This window comes from Bombus fervidus, chromosome 5 (genome assembly GCF_041682495.2).
Source record: "Bombus fervidus isolate BK054 chromosome 5, iyBomFerv1, whole genome shotgun sequence".
NCBI classification, from domain to species: Eukaryota; Metazoa; Arthropoda; class Insecta; order Hymenoptera; family Apidae; genus Bombus; species Bombus fervidus.
Window position 1 is genome coordinate 18788411 of NC_091521.1, and position 22580 is coordinate 18810990.

The 22580-nt window shown below is 36.3% G+C and overlaps 3 protein-coding genes across 4 annotated transcripts in view; 1 reads left to right on the forward strand and 2 right to left on the reverse strand.

Annotated features, from left to right (window-relative positions):
• Positions 1-18123, reverse strand: part of Ssh (Protein phosphatase Slingshot) — a 73254-nt gene extending 55131 nt beyond the window's left edge. The window contains exons 1-2 of one of the 2 annotated variants that reach the window (XM_072004383.1): positions 17888-18123; positions 11646-11701 (exon numbers count right to left, since the gene is read on the reverse strand). In XM_072004383.1, coding sequence (XP_071860484.1) covers positions 11646-11701; positions 17888-17944 — 113 coding nt within the window. In that variant the 5' untranslated portion in view covers positions 17945-18123. Of the gene's footprint in view, positions 1-2574; positions 3055-11645; positions 11702-17887 lie in introns of those variants that run through there. The other variant, XM_072004382.1, reaches the window with a different exon arrangement.
• Positions 18124-18714: 591 nt separating this feature from the next.
• Positions 18715-19926, forward strand: Sbds (SBDS ribosome maturation factor). The gene is made up of 2 exons (XM_072002965.1): positions 18715-19109; positions 19286-19926. Exons 1-2 carry the CDS (start codon positions 18979-18981, stop codon positions 19911-19913), a joined length of 759 nt encoding a protein of 252 aa, XP_071859066.1. The 5' UTR covers positions 18715-18978; the 3' UTR covers positions 19914-19926.
• A 537-nt stretch (positions 19927-20463) lies between these two features.
• Positions 20464-22213, reverse strand: LOC139987089 (corrinoid adenosyltransferase MMAB). Its single transcript, XM_072002967.1, has 4 exons — positions 22078-22213; positions 21909-22000; positions 20947-21316; positions 20464-20879 (listed from the first exon to the last, which is right to left on the reverse strand). Exons 2-4 carry the CDS (start codon positions 21983-21985, stop codon positions 20646-20648), a joined length of 681 nt encoding a protein of 226 aa, XP_071859068.1. The 5' UTR covers positions 21986-22000; positions 22078-22213; the 3' UTR covers positions 20464-20645.
• Positions 22214-22580: the final 367 nt, after the last annotated feature.

The window sequence follows — 22580 nt, forward strand, 5'->3', positions numbered from 1 at the left end:
GTAAGTATGACAACGTTATTGCGCAAATATCGTATTTCGACCGATGAACCAACACTCCGCTCATTTTCGAATTTCAAATATATAACTGCCACGAAATTGCTCGCACAATTTTTACGATCGATAGCATTTTCATTTTCAAGATCCAATTTATATATCTACAATTCTAAGCTCGATACGACATGAACGTGTTTGTAGTTTTTTTAACCTGTCAACTTTGATAATTGAAATTTAATAATTCCATTAACGTTTATTATATATATAAATTATAAATATACAAACCTATCTATACACGATGTGAAATTTCAACAAATTATTATTGCCAAAAGATCAATTATACGGCCTTGAAAGCAAAACGCGTCGGCGACGAATCGAACAAAGATTTAAACCAACTACCGTGAGAAATTCAAAAGTTGTACAAAAGCTAGGCAGCTTCTCGACAGCTCTCCTCTGAAAAATAATTGCTTTCGAGGGTCCCCTTTCATCCGCGATGGTACAAAGCGTGCAGCTGTTGCTCCGAGTCAGCTGACATGAAATGTAACCACCTTACTGGTAAACAGGAATATCGGTATTATCAAATATCATCTACGCATTACGTAATTTTTACATTTACCTTCACACGATATAAGAAAATTAGTTACGGAAAATTGACAGACAGACAGAGAGATTATTACCGTACATATATTTTTGCAGATTATATACATTCTGTAATATACAAATACTCATAATATATAAATACTAAACTTATTTAAATTAAGAAAATCTATTCAAACAGAAGATATGTAAAAGTACTGATGAGTAATATTCGAACAAAGAATTACCTTTTACTCGAAAATCGACTAAATGCTAATTCTGCATTAAGGTGATTTTGGGAAATAAAATTACTATATACGCGGCGTATATTCCTAACATATTTCACTGGAACACAGCTCAAAAATAGATTTAATGCGCACGTGAGTCAAATTGAGGATCGTGGCAGAATGAGACTCACAGAATTACTCGAGCCAGCCTCTCCGATTTGCATGCTATTTCCGAAAATAAGATGTCCAATAAGAGGAAAATGAACGACATGTGGATTTCGACCCCTGAGCACCTCGCCTTTACGAACACAGTACGATCATTTCTGCTAACGCTAGAATCCCGGATGCGCTCGTTTTCATTTTCATAAACACTATTTCTAACTATTTAAAACTACTAGGTTTTTGTAGCTTAATATTAGTTCGCTATATGTTGAATTTTAAATAAAATATGTCAATTTAATAATTATTTTAATAATCTTCGACAATTATGTGTAGAATTATTGGTTAATCTTTATATTTAGCAAATAGAATAGAAAGATGATTAAACACGATTCGACGAAACAGTAACGCATAACAAAATAAAATGAAAATAAAACTTGGAAATATAGGCATTTTTTTACATGAATTAGACAGCAATAAACGTGTACACATATATGCACGAAATGGTTAAACGGTAAATACACTAGTAGAGTGAAATTTTTGGGATTCCAGTGTTAAATCGTTTCGATCGTTCCTAGCTTCGAAAACCAACTTTACGTAATATCTGCAAGGTCTTTGCGCAATTTCAAATATTAGCGATCCTTTCCACAGAAATCCACAGAACGTAAGACAGATAGAATTTACTAAATTTATAACGAATTCTATTAAAAGAGAGAGACAGACAAACAGACAGACAGACAGACAAAAAAAGGAAGTGTCGGGTCTCTCTCTACTTAAGTACATTACACGTACAAAGTCCTAGGCAATATTTTGATTTGAGAAACGAACAAAACGAAATTTGTTGAATTTCAGTTATCTCACCGTCCACGTCGACTATTCTAACACAAAGTTCATTCACGGTAAAATAAACATGCATTTATAAGAAAAGACTGAAACGCACGAATACCGTGAATCGATAATATATGACATTTCATATATGACAATTCATATATGATATTTATGATATATACAAGCGTACATTTCTTTTATCGTGGATCGTAAGTAAGCTGATTGTGAGGTCTACTCTGTATACCCGAAAGCTCGGATACATTATCTCCATATTTTCGTTTTCTATAATTAAGTATTAGTATCAAGGTCAAACGAGAGGATAAGATCGAAATATTTAAAATACGTAAATACAAATTAATAATAATTGTTATTGTAACCCTTTTAGAATAATTTCAAACGCCTATTTCGTATTTTTTTCCATCAAAAAATCCAAGCGAATTTTTCTTATCAAATAAATAATTTCGAAATATTCGGGGATTAGCGTAAGCTTCGATAAACCGATAACTAAATCAAAGATCGCGGCGTTTGGAAACCGCGAACTGGCTCAGACGTGATCGATACTCGCTGAAATATCGATCTTTCCTCGAACAGTCATCTCTGCCACGAACAATACACAGTCAATGTCTGCTTTATGGACACATTATTCTATTCACATCGCTGCTGGACGCATAACGCATTGTGAGAATGCACGCGTTTACAAAGAAACCACTTTTTCTTTCCCATGATTCCCAGTGGACGAAGGAAGGCGAGAAAAAGAAACAAAAATAGAAAAGCATCGCAAGAACTGTACCTGATATACTGGATATATCCATGTCTGGCGTCTTCGAGGAGGAACCCCGGGTTCCGCATCTCGACGCTCTCGAAGACCATCGAGTCAACACATGCCACGAGCCAGCGATCATAAACCTCTTTCCACGAGTCACGAGATTCGATCATTCGACGAATCTAGACACTGCACACCGATTCACTTCATGGCTCACGAATCCGTTCACAAACGATGCTTCGAGGAGAAGCATCTTACACTATTATCGGAAATCTCGACCATCGCGTGCGAGAAAACTGATCACCAAAAATCCTTCGTTTCGAGTCCATCGGTCGGTAAAGAAGGGATTTGAACGGAGACACTTGGAAATTCGGTGGCGCGAACTACGCGTTAGTCAGAATCCGATAAGGGCACGCGATAAAATGAGATACAACAACGTGTTCAAGCAACTGAGAAGGAACAAAACGGAATAGACGTTCACGATTCAACGTACGCGAGGCAACTGAAGTGCGGAGCGAATCGTGGAACAGTGGGAGTCCGGTTATACCTCCCGGCCCCTCTCCGCTCCGTCTCGCCAGTATTCGAGCCGCAACCGACCCTAACCTAACCTATCGGAGCGAAATGCGAGTCGGTCGATCGAGGAAAGCGTGGAAGTGTGGAAGCATGGAAAACGGAGGGAAGGACGTGTTCCATGGCACCATAACACATTTCCGCCCTCTGTTTACGATTCTCTGTCTATATATCTATATACAATTTCTTTGCGCATGCGTTCCGCTTCTACCTTTGTCCCTTATCTGTTGGTCTCCTTTTTTATCGTAATTTTCGATATAGTCGAAAGTCGAGATATTGCTTGGAAAATAGGGGATACGCTTGCAAAATGTAGATAAAGGGAAATGACACTCGAAGGCAAACAGGAATTACAGCGTGAAAAATACATATATTTATTTCCCTATTTCAGGATCCGCCTCGTTCTCGTCGGGATGTCAAAGAACGCCAGATATAGTGAAAATTAGGGAGAATCTAATATGAAATATATTCCAATCTCAAAGAGGTATCGTATGTAAAGAGCTGACAAAACGAAGAACAATTTTCTAAGTATCGTTACAAATTATAAATTACAATTTCAATAAAAATATACTTTCGACCATGAAAATTAATTGCTATGTGCCCTTTATTATTTTTGTGCGTTGATATTTTTATGTTATACGACGGTATAACAATTTCACGTTCAATTAAATATTACACAATACGTAATAGACAGCAAAATCTATATCACGAATCCACAGTATTTTCATCTTGGGTAGATACAAAGGAAGACCTTGAGAATTTTCTGTCATGCGTTTCACCCTCGACGGAACACCGAGATTTCAGATATACGCAACCATAGTCCTTTTTTTCTCTCTGCTTGTACGTGTGCATATCCATTCGCAATCGCAAAAGCTCGTATCTACGAAGGCGTAAAACATCGGCTATATTTTTCTTTTCTCCCGTTTTAAATCTCATCGCCAGACGGTGAGCCGCCAAAAATGTTTACCACCCGATGAACGTAGACAAAGGAGAACTCGTCTGATCGTTAACTCGATCGCTAATCCACTCACCCGTACGACGTCGTCTGCTGCGTTTCCCTCTTTTCTCTCCCCTTGCGCAACCCTTTGCTCTTTCCACGCACAAAGCGATGTAATCGATGACTGCTTATTTTTACACAGTTTGGTGGTTGATCATGGACTTTAATCGCCTTGAAAGAGTAGCGAGCCGACGTCAATAGAAAAACGAATAGAAACGAATATAGAAACGAAGCGTGTAACTATCGATCGCTTTGATATTGAATGATAGTTATTAACGTTGCTTTTGATTTATTTGTAATCGTTAAACTGTTTTTTTTTTTTTTTTTTTTTTTTTTAACGAAGAAGCTCGTTGTTGTATACAAGATATTAAGAAGAAAACAATGCGCGATTATTTTATGTTATCAAAACTTGAAAATCTTACTCGCAATGATTTGGTGAATCATTGTTTGAAACGAAGAGACCACAACCTTCCAGTGTGGTGTTTCTTACGATCGTATAGACTATAGATGGATTATACAGATTGTCGCGCAATGGATACTGAAATCCTTGGAAAGTGATATCAATTGTCCAGAAATCTAGCGATGCCTACTCCGATTGTGTCAACAAAGAATATATTACGTATATTGAATTTTTCCTTCTGAAACGCGATACGACGTGACGCTCGTATTTGCGTAACTTTAACGTAAGTATTTGATTTGCAAATACACGAGGAAATCGGTACAAATTGTTGTATTAAAGCACAAAATATTTAAAACGTACTAAATATTTATTGAACAAAAATATCTAGCGGTAAAGCTATAATTCAACGTTTCAATTTTAAGCTAACTAAGCATCGCAATTGTTGAATATCGATACCGCCTCTGGAACATCGTCGACAGGAAATACGCGCGACCTTTCGAACCAGTCAACGAGAAAAATTCGCGTCTGCGATAGAAACATAAATAGCGAGTGTTTTGTACGTCTCATTACCAAGCCCATTGACAAGTGGGCGATAAACAGAGAGTACAGTGAAGAATCTAACAGCAGCTGCGGCTGCACGAGTCGAAGGTGAATGACCTCTAAAGAGAACTACAAACTAAAAAAATCAATGTATATCCAGCCACGGATGTATTTATCGACAGTTATAGCAAAAATCAAAAACGATAGATACATTGGAAGAATTCTATGCTTTAATAACTTTTACGATTCGGATGGCGTTCGAATAAATCTCCATCTAGCTTACAATTCAAATACAATTTTATGCTTCGTTCGTATCGTACATATCGCAGAAACTATTTCGATAACGTTAAAAGAAATTTAATCGAATTATCACATACATCGAATACAAACGTTTATTGGATTTTCAAATAAGATGTCACATTTTTTTTAACGTTTTCACAAATATTTGCGAAATTCGATTGAAATGAAACACCCTGTACGGCTGTCGCTTTCCTCGGTAAGTGTATCTAAATGGCGTAACGGCCGTGTAGACACGCTCCGCATTTTACCGTGCGCATCTTCTGTGCGTTCAGCATCGAGCAAAAACCAGGGAAGAAATGCAGAAAGTGCCATGCATTACGTAAATACTCGGGCACAATAAGATACGCAAGGTGTTATTCTCTCTCGGACACGGTTGTGTTTAGTCTGTTTCACGCAAGTTCGCACGAATCCGCTTTCAGCGATCGTTGCGATGCCCGACGCGTTTTCTGCACGCACAAACCATTACCTCGTTCCTGGCAACGATGCCATTTACGACCAGGGGGCAATTAATGCCGAGAAATCGTCCCGACCGGAGTTACTTCTTTCTCTTCTTCTCCTGTTCCTTTCTTCTTCTTCTTCTCCTTCTCCTTCTTCTTCTCCTTCTCCTTCTTCTTCTTCTTCTTCTCCTTTTTCTTCTTCTTCTTCTTGTGAATGAGGGGTATCAAACACGCAAAGTTCATTAGTAACCGCGGCTTAGAAAAAAAAAAGTCAAACTTAAAGAAGAACCGTATTTTGAAACGTTGCCGATTTTCAAGTGACTTTTTGAATTTGTAATTCGAAAAAAATCGCCAATTCGTATAGTGTTCCGATAAGCTAATTAGTCGAATGAAATTCACAATTTAACTTTATAAAAAAGAGGGAATCCATTGTTTGTATTTGTTTAAGAACTTACTTCGTTATTTAAATGGAAAATGTCAATTTTCATCATTGCTCAGATGACTGATTGGATTAGAATGATATGCTAGTCTAACAACAGCTTCTACGTGCAATGATTAATAACAGCATACCGTGCTTTTTTGTCTCTTCCATGCAGCTAATGCAATATTCAATGCAGTCTGCAGGATTATTCTACGTATTAATTATCGGTGTGTAGATATAGGCTGAGGCGTTTACTCAACGGTAGCCGAAGTGTAAACCTTGATAACATCTCGCACAAAAATCTTGTAATTGACGAGACTTTCGGCAGTTTAATAGATATACTAACAATTGGGCTTAATAAATAAATGTGTGACACATGTATGTATATGTATATCTTCAGAAATCATCGACAATTTTCAAACGTAATTTACATTATACAAGTTTTCCCACGTACAATTAATAGCTGCACGGCATCTTCGACTTGTTTATCCATTTTTTAAAAATAGAAGCGTTTCGTTCGCTGATACCATAATTTTCGGCTGTTACTCGGCTGCCCCTGTATCACGAAACAAACTCATTCCGACACGCAACAGCGATTCTAAATTTAATATGTTTTTCCCCCATGGAGAGCATCAAAGAGCGGAGATACCGCGTAGTACGTACATTTTTCGAATCTATGCTGTTTACTCGTGCAAAATGGCATCGGTATTGTCCAAGCGGGTATCGTTAACGAAAGAAAAGGTACGCAACGTCCGGCCATTATTCTCAACGAGAGTGGCGGGTCTTTGTTAGTGAAATTTACGAACGACCGAGAATTCCGTTCAAGGTAGACTACCTTGGTCGGCTTCGATAACCAGACGAGTCGTCAGAATTATTCGCAACCTGTGTTTCTCCTTTTCACCTGATGCGAGCGGCACAATGGGCGTTACAAGTGAAAACTCGATATTTCAGCGCGATTGTTCCTCAAATACGAACGCACATGCCTGATTACTCGATCGCTCGAATTTTCCGATCCTTTGAAAATTTGTACAGGTTTCACCTAATAAAGATCATTGATCAAGAAATTATATAGGAAAGCTAAGAAAATGTAACATGTTCCACGGAAAGAAATACAATTTCACCAGAATCGAGTACGATGCTCAGCGATGCTCCGACAACAGGGATTGTGGTGCACTTTCACGTTCCGTATGACCTACCGCCAATTCAATACCCGACCGCAAACTTATTAGCGTCTGCCACGGGAACCCATTCCTATAAACCGAACGGAGCTTCGTGCAGAGGTTTGTCGTCTTCAAAAGGAAAACTTCCTTCCATTGTTGGCGACGTTTCTTCCGGACGATGGAACTTAATGCAGGATTCAATATTTGCAAGATCGCACGGCATAAATTTTATTGCTCGATAATTATGCTTTCTTTAGTATCAAAGAGTTTCTGCATTTAGAGGCGAACAACATATCTTTTATTGTTCGGTTGATATCGAACTTTAAGCTTAATCGTAAGGACGCAAGTTTGCTTGATCTATACACGAAGAGTACTTGAGTACTATCTTTCTTCGACGATTCCTAGAAACTTTCTAACTTTTCCGAGAAACATATACCGAATTTTATCACAGGCCTACATTCTAACTATTCCAAAAGAACTGTGGTCAGATCCCGTTCCTCCTGAGCAAGAGGAGCAGGTTTCACGATAATAAACAGCGCACAAATAATCAGCGTTTTGTTCATTCGCGCCCAAGCCAAATCGAATTACTCCAAAGACAAGTTCAATTATACGTAAAATACTGCCGGCGAGACTATCGTTCGTTTTCGCGCGTCCATAAATCTGCCTCGTTTGTATGTGAGAACGCTCTCTTATATCGAGCTTCTCGTTTCATCTACAATCTACCACGATCTACACACATCGGCCACCTTTGTCGAACCGTTTACGGGGTGTACGTTTTCAGTCTATTAGATCAATCGAGAAATCCGACTCTTTTCTATCTTTGGAAAGGAAGAAATCCAAAGACTATCGTAGGCAAAAAGTGAAATTTTCAGTATTTGAAAAATAAACTTTGCGAAACACGGATTTCTCAATCCTTCCAAGAACGAATTGAACGTTCGAACTCGTCAAAGACCTAATAAGTAACTTTTTAGTATCCAAATGATCGATAGATTTCGATTAAATGCTTATGTTCATAAATGTAATATCATTTCTCAATCAGTTGCTATTTATCAGCTGCTAGCTATTGAAAATAGGACACCCTGTATATGTACGTTTGCAGAGAGGTGTTCACCGCTGTATGAATCGGCTGGCATGAATTACATCGCTGTACGACAATTATAATTCTCATGTCGTACAAAGTTTTTTCGTTTGACTCGCGTGACACGAGTCTATTTCGAAGAGAATAAGCTCGCGAAAGCACCCAATGTCAGCGATGATTCTCTTTCCTACGTGAAGAGGAAACCGTTCCTCTGGCTGGGTCGGACTATTTCGCGTCGTGACCTTTAACTTCAGCTAGGCTAAAGGTCATGTATCTGTTTATAAAACGGTTTCCTAAATGGCTTGGCCAAAAATAGTATGCAAAGCATCGAAGCTGCTAGAAAGTATCATCGATACACGTTTGATACACGAAATATAATTTACGTGATTTAAAAATTATTTTTGAAAAAAAAGGACAGAAAGCTATCGCAGCAAAAAGATCTATCGCACAAACATTTACAATTTTCTTCTACTCGAAAGATAGACACCGCTGATGTTAGACTTGCTGATCAAATCGTATCATACGAGTTTTCGGACTGCGAAGCATCATCCCATCCCTGTGCTATCTCAAATTCTAAAAACGCTTTGTTCCTCGTCGCGGAAAATATGAAAAACGTGTCGTCTGGGACAATTTGGTCTGATCTCCCAATCTGTGAAAGTGCGTCGCCGTTCACGAAACGAGGAACCTTCATTTCCGGCACCTTTCCTGACTCTCAGAGAGGGTGATGATATTACACGGTCGCGACTTACACAGATTACGCAACCCGCAGCGTAGAAAGTCGAACGATTAAGGCAAGAAAAGAGACGAGCTCGCTTCCACTTCCTGCAAATTAACGAATGTTTACATCGCAAAGACTCAAGGAAGTTCGCACGAGACTTTCCTTAGGCCGTGGAGCTGGCTTAATTGAATTATTGCCAGAAGAAGGAAGCCGCGGGGACGAGAAGTCTTTTTCCCAAGAAAGGAACTCGTCTGCCTGATTAAGTAACAGTTCCTTGTCCTGAAATTATTTCCTGAGAACCGAGTTCGCCAACGCTTGCTTTCGATTAATTTGATCCGGCGCGTCGCACCGAGGAAATCGAACGGTGCTTACTTAACCTAAGTACGCTTATCGTTAGACTCCGGATGTTCATGCAAATGGACAGCTTCATAGAATGCAAATAGGGAAATTAAATCTATATAGAAATTTTCTGTGAAGATCAAAAGATTTCCATGTATCAGAAAGATTAAAACGAGTCGTAAAAAACTTATGACAAAGACCCAGATAATTGGATATGAAATGGCAAACTAAGGGAAGCTTAAAATTGGTATGCGAATTGTCTACGTATACGAATATTACGGTAAAATTTGAATAGAACATTTCTCATCACGTACCTAAGGGTCACATATTCTGATTCACATAGTCTATCAGAGTCACATAATACGCGTTACACCTATACATGGCCGTTGTCAATTATACATTCTTTTGTTCGCCACCGTGGAATACTTGTACCAAATTTCAATCAAGCAGATCCGCCAGAAGTAAAACAGGAAAAAGGAAAAAGCACGACTGAATATAAATATCCATCGAAAAATCATTGAAAATGTCGCGTCATACAGATTATCCCGTTTGCACGACAACATTCGCTTCTCGATAGTCAAAAGATGGTTTAGATGGCTTATACTTGGCAACGAAACGTGCAACCACAAGCCTCGAAGACAGGTTTTAATAAGAAAAAAATGTTGGCGAACGACTAGCCTCTCGGTGCAGCCACTCTGCGTGAATTTCAGCGATGGTAATTTCAGTACGAGGTAAATTACAGACACTCCACCGAGCTAACCCTTTTCGAATTAATTAGTTGATCGAATGAAAAATCGAATCGTTCGCTGCATCGTGCGATAAAGATCGACAGGCTGCCGTGATAAACGTAGTATATCCGTTTACTCGTTTGAAGGACAAAAACCGCTTTGGACGCAACAGAGGATTCATCCGAAGCTCGATGTTTTGAAAACCGAAAAAGAAGGGATATCGATACAGGAATTTCTCGATATCCAAAGTTTTTTTGGCATGTATAAGGTACAAGGGGAAGAATAACAGGGAAGACAGTTGACAACTTTAGCGTACCCGTAGCTGTACCAGCCTTAATGGCACCAACGAACCACGCGATTCGATCTTATCGGAGTTGCAGGCCAGAGTACGTAAACGCGTATTTACACGCACACACAGACGATCGCGTTCGTATATATCTTATAATACATTTAAGATGAAAGCTTCTGGACCCCTTCGAGGGACTGACCGATTGACAAACGCGTTTCGATTCTAACATGTAACCATGGTGCCGGTAGCCAATGACGTTTCGTATCAACTAGAAACAGGTTTAAATCGCTGTACATTTCCACCATCAAATAGAATCTCGAGCAGACCGACCAAGGTCTTATTCTTTGCCGTTATAATTTGCCTTGCGATATAGCGCAGTCACACGATCAATCAGAAGTGAAATTAACACGTTTCTGGTGTCGGAGCAAACGAATCGACAGAAATACGAGGAAATAAGGTGCTGAGATTCTGGTCACGATTGTATCAAAGGATTTCTAAACGAAGTCGCGGAGAGACGCGATCGCGAGGAGGCGCGTCAACGGGAGTCGTATATTACCGTTACGATTTTCGGTTAGGATAATAGAGGTGGTTTAATTAGTATACGCTAGTATAATAGTATAAGATAGTTACGCCAATGCGTAATGTATAAGTTAAGTAGGTGAACGATTGAAGGGTGAAAACCCGGTAAAGAAATATTGACTGCTTTAAATATGACGAACCAGTGAAACATGGAAAAATCTACGTTTCCCCAATTTTTACCTGATGGAACAGTAAGCATAAGGAAGTTCTTCACCCGAATATGCTTTATGCCAAATGATAGTATTGACGGTAAATCGAAAAACCTCGTTTTATGACAGTTCCTTAGGATTATTGCGGCCCGCTTAATCCTATGTGCTGATAGCCGCCTCGAATGTAAAGTACCTCACCGTAAGTAACAACGAAAAAGAAATAACGAGATAACGATTAAAAGGAAACATTATCGCATGGAAATATAATATCCTTATTTTGAAAAACGGCACAAAAAGATCCTAAGATCCACGTCCAGGCTACCGTTCTCTAATTGAAAATATATTTGTCTGACAACACAATAATTTTAGACATACTAATTTACGTATAAAACTCACCTTTTACAACTCCTCGCCGCTTCGTCGTCATCTGCTGGCGCACCAGCACCAGAATCCTGAAAAAAGAAACGAAAAATCAAACCTGATCAGTAACAAAGTGCCGCCAGTCTAATAATTTGAAAGTTGTTCATCTGGCAAAGCAACTTTAGTAATCGCTGCTTTTAGAATCTAGAGTCTTTAATTTGATCTGTGTACATAATGGAATACAGCACTTCCTGAATAAAGAGAATATACGCTTCTTGGATCCCTGGCAAAGATAATTGAAACGCGAGCGAAAGGAAAGCCCGAAGAACGTAGCTTTCGAGCTAAAGACAATTTCGTTCAGGATGTATATCCACCTGTTAAAATAGGACAAATTCCTCCTGTATAGATTCATATATGCGCCTACCTACCTATGTATTCACCGAATTAAAATTTGTCTATTTTGAAAGAAATTATATTTGTGGATACCAGTAATCTCAGAGCGACATTTATTATGCAGCGACCTAATAGAATTAAGCTAACGTAATTGTTGCTAACGTAAATATCACAAGCCAATGAATTGGAAAACTTCCTGATTTACATATTCAACGCTTTAATCAACAATCTCGCGTCATGAAAAAATCCAAGTAGGTATGTACGTCTATTTCAAACGTATACGTGTCCGTGTTACAGCTGTTTGAATGGCAATAAAAATTCATAACGGTCGGGTATGTTAATTACAAAAATACTTGTTGGTTATTTTATCAACAAAGGTAAATCTCGACGTCGATGAATGAAACCACACGTGCACTTACACGTGTCCGATGCACACTCGAGTGTGCGTGGTGAAAAAAAAAAAAAAGGCAGAACGCCACGCCACCAGCTAAGCACCTGTTAAGGCTGCCTTTGTTAAACGATTTTACGCGTTGTGCCTCAAAGTGCCAACCACTTGCCTTCCGCGGGTCGTTATGCGATAATTCGCGCACCCGCTACAAAGGCTACCGTCACTGATACCAAAGACACGGAGCAAAATTTATTCGAACAAAGTTTACGTAAAACGAGCAGAGAGCAAATTATTTTCGACTAAAACCAGCCACCGCTCGCTGCAGATTCCTTATGGGATTTCAAAGATTCGTTTCGAGATTTCAAAGGTTCGAAAGACACATCAAGCGAAATCGTTTCAAATCTTTTACGTCATTTAATTCCATTAATTTTTAAATTCCCTTGTCTGGTGAGATCTAAGAAACATGAAACAAAGAATCGAGTCTTAATCTAAGAGAAAAATTTCAATTCGAATGGGTTAATTAGATATAACGTATCAAACGTGTTAATAAAATATTACAGGGGAACCAAGATACCGTCGCTGTCGAGCATACCACGCAGAAAACGAGCCTTTAAAATCAATAGGCCTGTGTCCCCTGTCGAATCCACCCCCTCTGGACACGTTAGAAAAATGCAACTACCCTTTCGGACGGTGAGTGCACTTCGTAGGCCGCGAAGCATTCAGCGCATGCAAAGTGCATGATGGGAAACGCGAACCCTCTTTCGGCTCCCTTGCTCCAAGGACCCTGCGAGTTAGTCACCCCCCTGAATCTCTCGTTGCATCGCGGAACATTTTCTTCGGTATCGCGTAACGTCGCCCACGAGATTCCAAGGTTCGACGCGTACCAAATCTAAGTTGTTCGTTTTAAGACAAACGCCGCGATCAGCTGTATTATCTGTATTAACATCAAATTCCATTATCCCCAATTCTCTGTTTATTCCCCGAATTAGAAAGATTCCAAAAATTAGATATAATTGCTTGAAACCAACTACAACAATAGCAATTTGTAATTACGGTTTTCGCCGTGCGATATGCGAGACTTTAGTTTTCCTTAAAATAACGGGTAAAACTGTTTATGAAAGATAAAATAGAAGTAAGGTAAACTTTATAAAAAGAAGAAAAACTAGTAATAGTAGATAAGTAGATAACAGCGTAAAAATAAAGATATACAATCAATAATGCAATACATGTTCGTTCGAGAACAATCGTAAAACGAGATTTGATCAGAGTGTTTGAAAGGGGACTAAGCTGGAAAGGGAAGCCGTTCGCATCGATGAATTGCAAATAGTGCAAAAGCGATAACTAAAATCAGATAAGGCAGATGCTCGCAACCCTTTGCGTACAACAACGATCTTGTACTACTTTATGCAAATACCAAATCATTAAAGCTACACACCTAGAACTGTAAATACACCGAGTTATTGAATTATTCGCCTTTATCTTGCCACTTTGATGATGATGACACGTTACAAAAATATGTTGTAATAAAATTCTGTCGTTCTGTCTACCAAAATAATTTGTAACAAAAACAAAAAAAAAAAAAGAAATATTATAGTAGAAGAAACCGGCAAAGCAACGATCAGCGATCAGAATTCGCGTTCACGAAAATGAAGATAAACATCTGGGTTTATGTTTATATGTATCTTGGAATTTCTCGAGGGAATTCATCGTGCGCGGTCATAAAGCAACGATCGCTATTAGCACCGCAGCGCAATTTTCCATCCCTGGCACCACGTTCGCCCTTAGAATAGAATCTTCCGTCCGCTAAAAAGAAAATTACGCCACAGCAAACAGAATCATATCCTGCAGTCTTCTAATCGTAATTTTCAAGCCGAATTGTACGCTGATACGAATGCGATAATATTTACAAAGATACATACACGTACGCCCAACTTTTGAATCATGACCAGGTAAGAAGATCAGAGGAAATATGGTACGAGCGACGCGGTCTTTTGAAAATTCGCTACAAAAATAATAAAAAAATCTTTGAAATTTCCCTTCGTAATCGCAATTTTAAGAGATAGAATTGAACAACGTAAACTGGCTACAAAATGAAATATTACATTCACGTAACGATGGCTTTCAACGAGTTAATTTAACACCATTTTCTATATCTTGGCAAAGTATATTTACGATGAATTGTTATTATGTACTGTATACTACCGTGATACGTTCAGTCGACCAAAGTTTTCATATACTTGCGGCGATCGTCTATTTCGTTCTGTCCTGTTTACTTTACGAATCTCTGGGATTAACCGCTTCTTTACGCTCATAGAAACTTTTGTCGGTTTGAAATTCACAGAAATTCTGAGTACTTTCGAACTGATAAAAACTTTGAGTACTGTACTTTACAACTGGCAGAAACAAGAGCGCTATTTTCCGCTCCATTTATCGTAACTTTCGTTTCACATTGCCATTATCATCTCGCGCAGCTTTTCTCCGTATCAAGTTCGAGTTTATTTCCTAACGAAATAGCAAATGGTGCAAAGTTGGAAGGAAAGAATCGCAAGTACGGCATCTTCGCACAGCTTAACGCAGCTTTTATCTTTCCCGCCCATCCTTGAATCGTATCGATCCTCGAGATCTCTCCGCACCAAGCAAGAGCCCATAAGAGCGGAAGAAAAACCGATAATTTCCAGAGTTACAGCTCGTTTCAGTTGATCAAGTTTATAAGCAAAGAAGGCTGCGCACGTTGCTTCTTCTGCCATGTCGAGAATACCGGACCATAGAACTCTCCATATCTGGATAAGTAAACTGGCTTTGCTGGACAAGAAACGCCACTTGCCATCTCTTTATCAGAGAAATAAAGTACCACAGGGCAGATCCGAACGTTTATCACGTGCTGCTGGAATTTAAATAACCTTAGTCCTCTAATGTCCTGTAATATCTTTAGCACGCGCTTCGAAATACATATAATGTTAGTAATAAAAAATGATCGAGATACATCTACATATTTGTAATAAACGGAAGTTTATCAAGATAATTATAGAAAAATGAGCTACGCCTGAAAAGGATGCTTTTGAGAGAAATGATTCCTTCGGGAACTATTTATTATCTTGCTTGGAATTTTTTTAATTAAACTTACGATATAACAAAAAATATAATTAAATCTTTAAAATGAAACAGCAGGGAAGATGATATAAGATGACAAGAGGCTAAAGATAGTGTCCAGACATTAGCTCTTGAGACGGCCATCTCAGAAACACTGAACAATAGGTCCACTTCGAAAGACACACTCCTAGACCTTTTTTACATTCGTGTTTACTTTCTTCGCAATGTGCAATAATCAATAATGCATTACCCGTGAAATTTTCATCCAAACTATCTATAGAAATACAAATATTTCCTTATGACAAACAGAGATACACGCTAATTGACGGGTTTACACGGTAAACGATGTAAATAGTTTTAGTGGAAAAGAATATAATGTCATGTTGAATGTAGTGTTAAAAGTTAAAGTCGTCAATTTCTCGGAATTAGTAGGCACCCAATCAACTCCAAATTCACTTCGCAGGAAGCCAACCATTATGAATCGAAGCAAACGCGAAATGTGGAAAGAACGTTCGATCGTAGCAACAAGACATTGGCGAAACATGTTATTATTGATATAGATGACACATGCAGATTTTCACTCGAATTACTAGAAAATCCTATAACAATCTGTTTGCGATAATCATAAAGTGCCTCGTAGGAAAATTTATCTCGTTCGTTATTTAATACGTTGCAATTACCTAATTACTTAATATCTAACGCGATATACCAGTTGCATAACGATTAAATAGAATAGAATACGAAATACTTCTCCGTTATTTTTCGCAAGAACGTACAAGATTTTTAAAGAAAGTATAGAGACCTAATGTGTGGTAGGAAGAAGCAATCCCTATCAAAGGTATTACTTAAATTTCGTTTCGTTTTCTTTCGTCAAACAGCTGTTCAATGTCGCAGAAAAGCTCGCTTGTCTTCCAATTGCATCGTGGAAAAAACTAATCGTCGAAAGAACCGCCCGTTTCCAAACCAAATCAGGATGGACGAACAAACCAGTAGGAGGCTCGTGATTGGTCATCGTTGAAGCTGACAAAATGCAAGATTTTGCGAAATGCAGACTCTACCCGTTTCAGCAAAATCATTCTACCGGTGGAAGGAAACGTACTCGTCACGGCACTCGTTTTCGAATAGGAGATACGTATACGCTGGGACCACGTGTTCCTTTCGCTCTCTTTTTCAACTTTCTTTCGTCGCACCGGTGTCGTAGCGAGTTCTAAATAGACTAAGACAGTCACCATCATCGCGACGCCACCACTGCTGACTCCGGTGTACGCGAGTGTCACAGTCACAAGTCACAAACAATCGGTGGCATTGCGACGCGACGGGACAAACCCTAATGATGCGGGGGTACATTCCTCGAAAAGCGAAACAAAAACTAAGAAGCTCTTTTTGCTCATGGAAAGCATATTTTGAAATTTTGATTATTAACCATTGAAGACTATCGTAGCTGAAATTTCATTCACAAGAGGAGAATTAATTTTATTTGAACATTATCGTCCCTCGATACCATCGCAATGTTATTCGTAACTTCTACAAACAGTAACTTTTCTGCTTTTCATCTAATAATATGCGGTCGATCGAAAGTAAAAATTTACACTCCCCAAGATCTGTAAAAATAGCTAGCCTATAAAAAAACACGTTTTTTTTTTGGAAATGCGATGTTTATGTTTGGTTTATATATACATGGAAAGATTAGTAATTGCAAAAGATGTAAAAGTTTATCCCTCGTATCTGAATTGGTATAACCCATTTGATTCGTATTATGCGGTTTGTATAGCCCGTGTTATACAAATTCATTCGCTATATTTCCATTCTTAGTTTTATTAAAAATCTATCCATTTTTTCTCATGAAACGAAACGCAAAGATCTTAATGCAACTAGATTTGCAAGCGCGTCTAAAGAATCATGTAATCGCACACGATTGAAAAAGATACAAAGATACAAGGTACGATAATAAGTCACGCATGAAACGAGTCATTTTGTGCAATTAATTGATATAGATTTCCAGGAACCATAGTCTATGATACAAACATGTGTGACTCTAGCGAATTAGATAAGTGACGATTAACCACGTACTCGTGCGGTGTTGCGTTGTAGTCTTTGGTCGCGGGAGGGAAACGTCAAAACAACTCTTTGTTTACCGCAGACATAGTTTATCTATGGCCATAAGCTTCCCTCGCTTACCGTCACTACGTATATCGAGCAGAGAACATGGAATTTTCACAATTCCCTTTTTCAATTGGCTATCAATACGCCAAATAAGGAAAAGCTGTTCGAACAGACCCGAACGATCTCTAATGCATTTGGGACACGGTATTTCGAACAGCGATAATGGTAAATTTCAAAACAATGCATTCCCAGTAAAAATTGACAGCAGCTATCGACAAAGACGCACAGAAGCAAGAAAACTTACCGAACTCTGCGGGGAATTGGATATACTTGGAGACCGTTGCACGGTGACCAACGCCATGATAAGGACCTGCCACGTTGTTGAGATGTTGGAGACAACACTCACTGTCACTATGCACACACGTAAAAACGGTCGGATCGTTTGAACCACGGAAAAACGATCATTTTTCACGCACTTCTAACGGCATCACGCTCGCGGCAGCCATATTCGATACGGTCTAACGTAGCGGCCAATCTACGCATGCGTCTAGCCACGGCGTGCGCACACCCGCGAATTTCCTTATCATACAATGACGTCATAGTCATGGACTACACATTTTCATTTCTTTAAATATAAAGTATGATAAACTTACCTCGAAATTATAAAATTAAAATTATAAATAAACCTAAATCCGTAGCTTCTCAAGAATCTGATTGCATTGAATGATATTACTTATTTTTAACATATACAGTATAAGCATGTAAAAATTACAAACATCGAATGATCGTCTTTTCAAACCTTTCTTGTAATCATATAATTTTGAATTAATTTATACTTCATTTCAATATTATTCTCTTAAAAGTTATGAAACAAAGTATATTTATACGATTCTTTATTTTCCATACTTTCTATAACATTTCTTGTAACTACTGACAAATTTATATTTGTTACGTTTACATTTATTTATGGCTATAATTATATTTGAGAAAAGATATTTCTATATATATGCGTAGACTGGCCGTTATATATTATATATATAATCCACATATTTTTATAAGATATCGACGATTTTGTATAAAATTTTACAAAACATTGTTATCGTCGCGCTCGCGTGTTCTGTTACTTTGATAAAATTAATTATGAACTGATTTGCGTATATGTAGCGTAAACTCGTGCGTTTAAGATGTTTCAAAAGTTTATCGATATTAGAAAGAGAGTTCAATATTGGATATGTCAGTTATCGATTATAAATCGAGAGGTCGAAACCGCATTGGAAACGTTTATGCGATATATGTCAAAGTTATACATAAAGATCGCATTACACGTAAAATAAAAATTGTGTATCTTATATTTCTTATACTAAAAGACAGTATTATATTTATATTTGTTCAAAAATGTCGAAAATTTTTACACCAACAAATCAAATCAGATTAACCAACGTTGCCGTGGTTCGTATGAAAAAAGCAGGAAAGCGATTTGAAATTGCTTGTTATAGGAACAAGGTTATCTCATGGAGAAATAAACTGTAAGTCTTTATCAGATGATCAAATCTAAAACGTACGTTAGATTATTTGTATTGTACGTTCTTGTCATCTAACCTATACCTATATATTTTGTCCTTATAACATATCTTACTCACTTTTTATGTACACAGTACATATTAAATTTTCTATCAATCATAATAACAGAATTACATTTCAGAGAAAAAGACATCGATGAAGTTTTACAAACACATACAGTATTTATAAACGTTTCGAAAGGTCAAGTAGCAAAGAAAGAAGATCTTGTAAAAGCTTTTGGTACGGATGATCAGACAGAAATTTGTAAAGAGATTCTCACAAAAGGAGAACTTCAGGTTTCTGACAAAGAACGGCATTTGGCTTTAGATTCTATGTTTAAAGATATTGCCACAACTGTTGCTAACAAATGTATAAATCCAGAAACTAAACGTCCATATACAGTAACTATGATAGAAAAAGCCATGAAGGATGTACATTTTTCAGTAAAGCCAAACCGAAATGCAAAACAGCAAGCTTTGGATGTAATCCCTCAATTACAGACTATAATGCCATTAGAACGAGCTCAAATGAGACTCAGAGTTTCAGCCTCAGGTAAGGAGGCTAAAAAGATAAGAGATAAAATAGTAAAGTCAATAACAAAATTAGAAACAGAAGAATGGAATAACGGAATGTTAAATTTGATTTGTTTAATTGATCCTGGACATTACAGAGAGATAAATGAATTAGTAACATCCGAAACTAAAGGTTCTGGATTATTGGAATTACTTAATTTAAAAGAAATTGTCGAGGGGGATGAAGTTTTGGAATAAACAATTAATTTTATCGAATGTTGTTATCGTCTTTAACCATTATATATATATATTGTATATATGTAATTTATTTTCATGTTTAAATTTAAAACTGTATTTATTTGCAATATTTTTTTCTATAAATATTTTTCTACTATATATATATCTATATATATATATATATATAGCAACAAAAATTTGTTGCAAAATAATAAATTTCTATTTAGCAATCTATTAATGTATATATAATATAATTTTAAAGATATAGTTTATTTTTGTCACTTAAATAAACAGATGTATTTTAATGAAATCGTATATAATTATTTAGAATTAACAAAACATTCTATGAAAAATCGTATATAATTATTTAGAATTAACAAAACATTCTATGAAAGTGACCACTTTATGTGACAATACATCAAAAAATCTTTGTATAATATTTTAAGATTATACTGTACTTTTAACTCTTTTTTTTTTTTAAGTCTTTATATATAAACTACTTTAATATATTAATCAATTACTATGTACATAATAATATAGTAATATAATATAGTAATATAGTAGTACAATATAATCAATAACTGACATTTATAATTTCTCATTATAGAATATTTACAATGTGCCTATTTTAAAAACATATTTAAAAATAATATTGCAAAATATTTGTGTAAAGTATTCGGTTATTTATATTACTTTTACAATAAAAGCAATAGGAAATAGTCTACAGATTTTTGTTTTGATAAAGTCTATGATTCAATTATCCTCATTTTTTTCAACCTCTACTCTAGGAATATATATGTTTTCTGTACGTTGGTCACACTTTGCTGCAATTCGTGAGGTTGTTAATAGAAAGTTTTGTAATTTGTTTAAATATATTTGTGCTTCCTTATTTAATAAGCCATGTTGAACCAAAGATGCAACATTTCGTTCTACACGTTTGCATATCGCTTTTGCTGAATGTAGCATAGAACAAGCTTTACCACCACCCTATTAGAATATAAAATGAAATGTAAGATATTTAACAGAAAGTGTAAGATGGAAATGTTCTTTTTACCGGAATAATATATGTTTCCTGGGGAGGTAGTTGATTGGCATATTCTGCTATCCATTCGTCCAAATCATTAATATGTTTACTTTCAAACGCTTTAGCTTTTCCAGGTATCGGTTTTGATATAGCATGACTCAAATCAAACAGAATCATTTGCACCCTCTTTAATTTATCAACATAAGGATGTTCAACTTTACTATCTGTTGCAAATTCCCTTGCCAACCCTATTTGTGCTAATAACTCCTCTGTTGAAACAAGAGCATTAAATGTTACATCATTTTGCGTAGTTATATCTGTGTCTATACTTGATAATTGTAAATCGCTGTCTCGCATAGAAACGTTTTCCTTTTTTGTTACTTTTGATGCTGAACTGCTACTGCAATGAAACAATTTTATGTTGATATCACCTTTGCTAATTATTTATACATACCTTTTGTAATTTATTAAGAATTACATTTATGTGAATGTGCTAAAAAATCATTATTTAATTCATTATTACAGAATGTTTTTTACATTTTTTCTTATCAATGACAAAGTAAGGAGATTTATTAAAAAATATATTTCATTATATATAATAAACAAAAGGAACATATAACAAGTCTTGACAGTTTTTATAGCTTCCTAGCGTATAATCCAAAAAGAATATATTAACGTATCTTCAAAAGGAATAGATTATATAAAGACAAATAATTTCTATATAAAAGTTGCAAATATACCAAATCTGTTAATGTAGCAATTGATGATAAAAATAAATTATAAAACATTTATAGACTAATGTTTATGATATTTAGATGCAACATCAAATTAAGATTTTATACTTATATTATGATAAAGGCTATTAAAGTATAATAAGAAAAAGAATATCACAATAAAATATATATTTTATGGCCCGATATTAATACATGTTATATCATAAAGTATAAAATAAGATTCAGGTTATACTAAACATTTGTCATGTACATAAATACCTATTTCTAAATGATGCCCGTAAGACGGTTTTATACAACAAAACAGGATTTTTCCATACATTTCTGACTACTTCCATATCTATAATGAATATCTATAACATAAACGTAATTACGTCAATATAGTATGTATTTTTAAGCGTAACAGTTTTAGTTAAAGTAAGAGAATAACGATAACGACATATCAATCGTTAGATGTTAAGTTACTTCGCGATTTGTGATCATGCTGCTGGTTAAACCTGCGCGTTACAGATGAATTTTAAAAGTTTTGATTAAATATACTGCATAAAGGGATTATATATATTTACAAAAAAATTTGTATGAATCGAATTTAAAGAATTATTCCAAGAAAATACACATATCAAAATATGTATTAAAATATATAACTAAGAAAAATGTATTTAGTATGTAAGAAGAAAACAACCAGATTTCACGGGCAAACATTTTATCTTTTGAAACGCTTTTTATTTGTATGATTTAAATTGCCTGATTTGCATGTATACAAAATTTTATCAACTATGTGACAATTAAAAGATGTGTAAAAATTTTCATGCATTGTTTTAACGACAAACGGTAAATTCCTGAGTGATTAATATCAGAACTTTTCACTAAATATTTAAATTTTTATTATGGGCTCTTTGTCTCTATCACATTTTCTAGCTTTGGAAAACTCCT

What these genes read in the sequence shown, in the direction of transcription:
- Sbds (XM_072002965.1), top strand. Translation starts at nt 18,979, where the DNA reads ATGTCGAAAATTTTTACACCAACAAATCAAATCAGATTAACCAACGTT. An exon ending in ATCTCATGGAGAAATAAACT is followed by an intron (nt 19,110 to 19,285) that starts GTAAGTCTTTAT and finishes ATTACATTTCAG; the next exon opens with AGAAAAAGACATCGATGAAG.
- LOC139987089 (XM_072002967.1), bottom strand. Translation starts at nt 21,985, where the DNA reads ATGGAAGTAGTCAGAAATGTATGGAAAAATCCTGTTTTGTTGTATAAA. An exon ending in CGGGCATCATTTAGAAATAG is followed by an intron (nt 21,317 to 21,908) that starts GTATTTATGTAC and finishes GTTTCATTGCAG; the next exon opens with TAGCAGTTCAGCATCAAAAG. An exon ending in AGGAAACATATATTATTCCG is followed by an intron (nt 20,880 to 20,946) that starts GTAAAAAGAACA and finishes ATATTCTAATAG; the next exon opens with GGTGGTGGTAAAGCTTGTTC.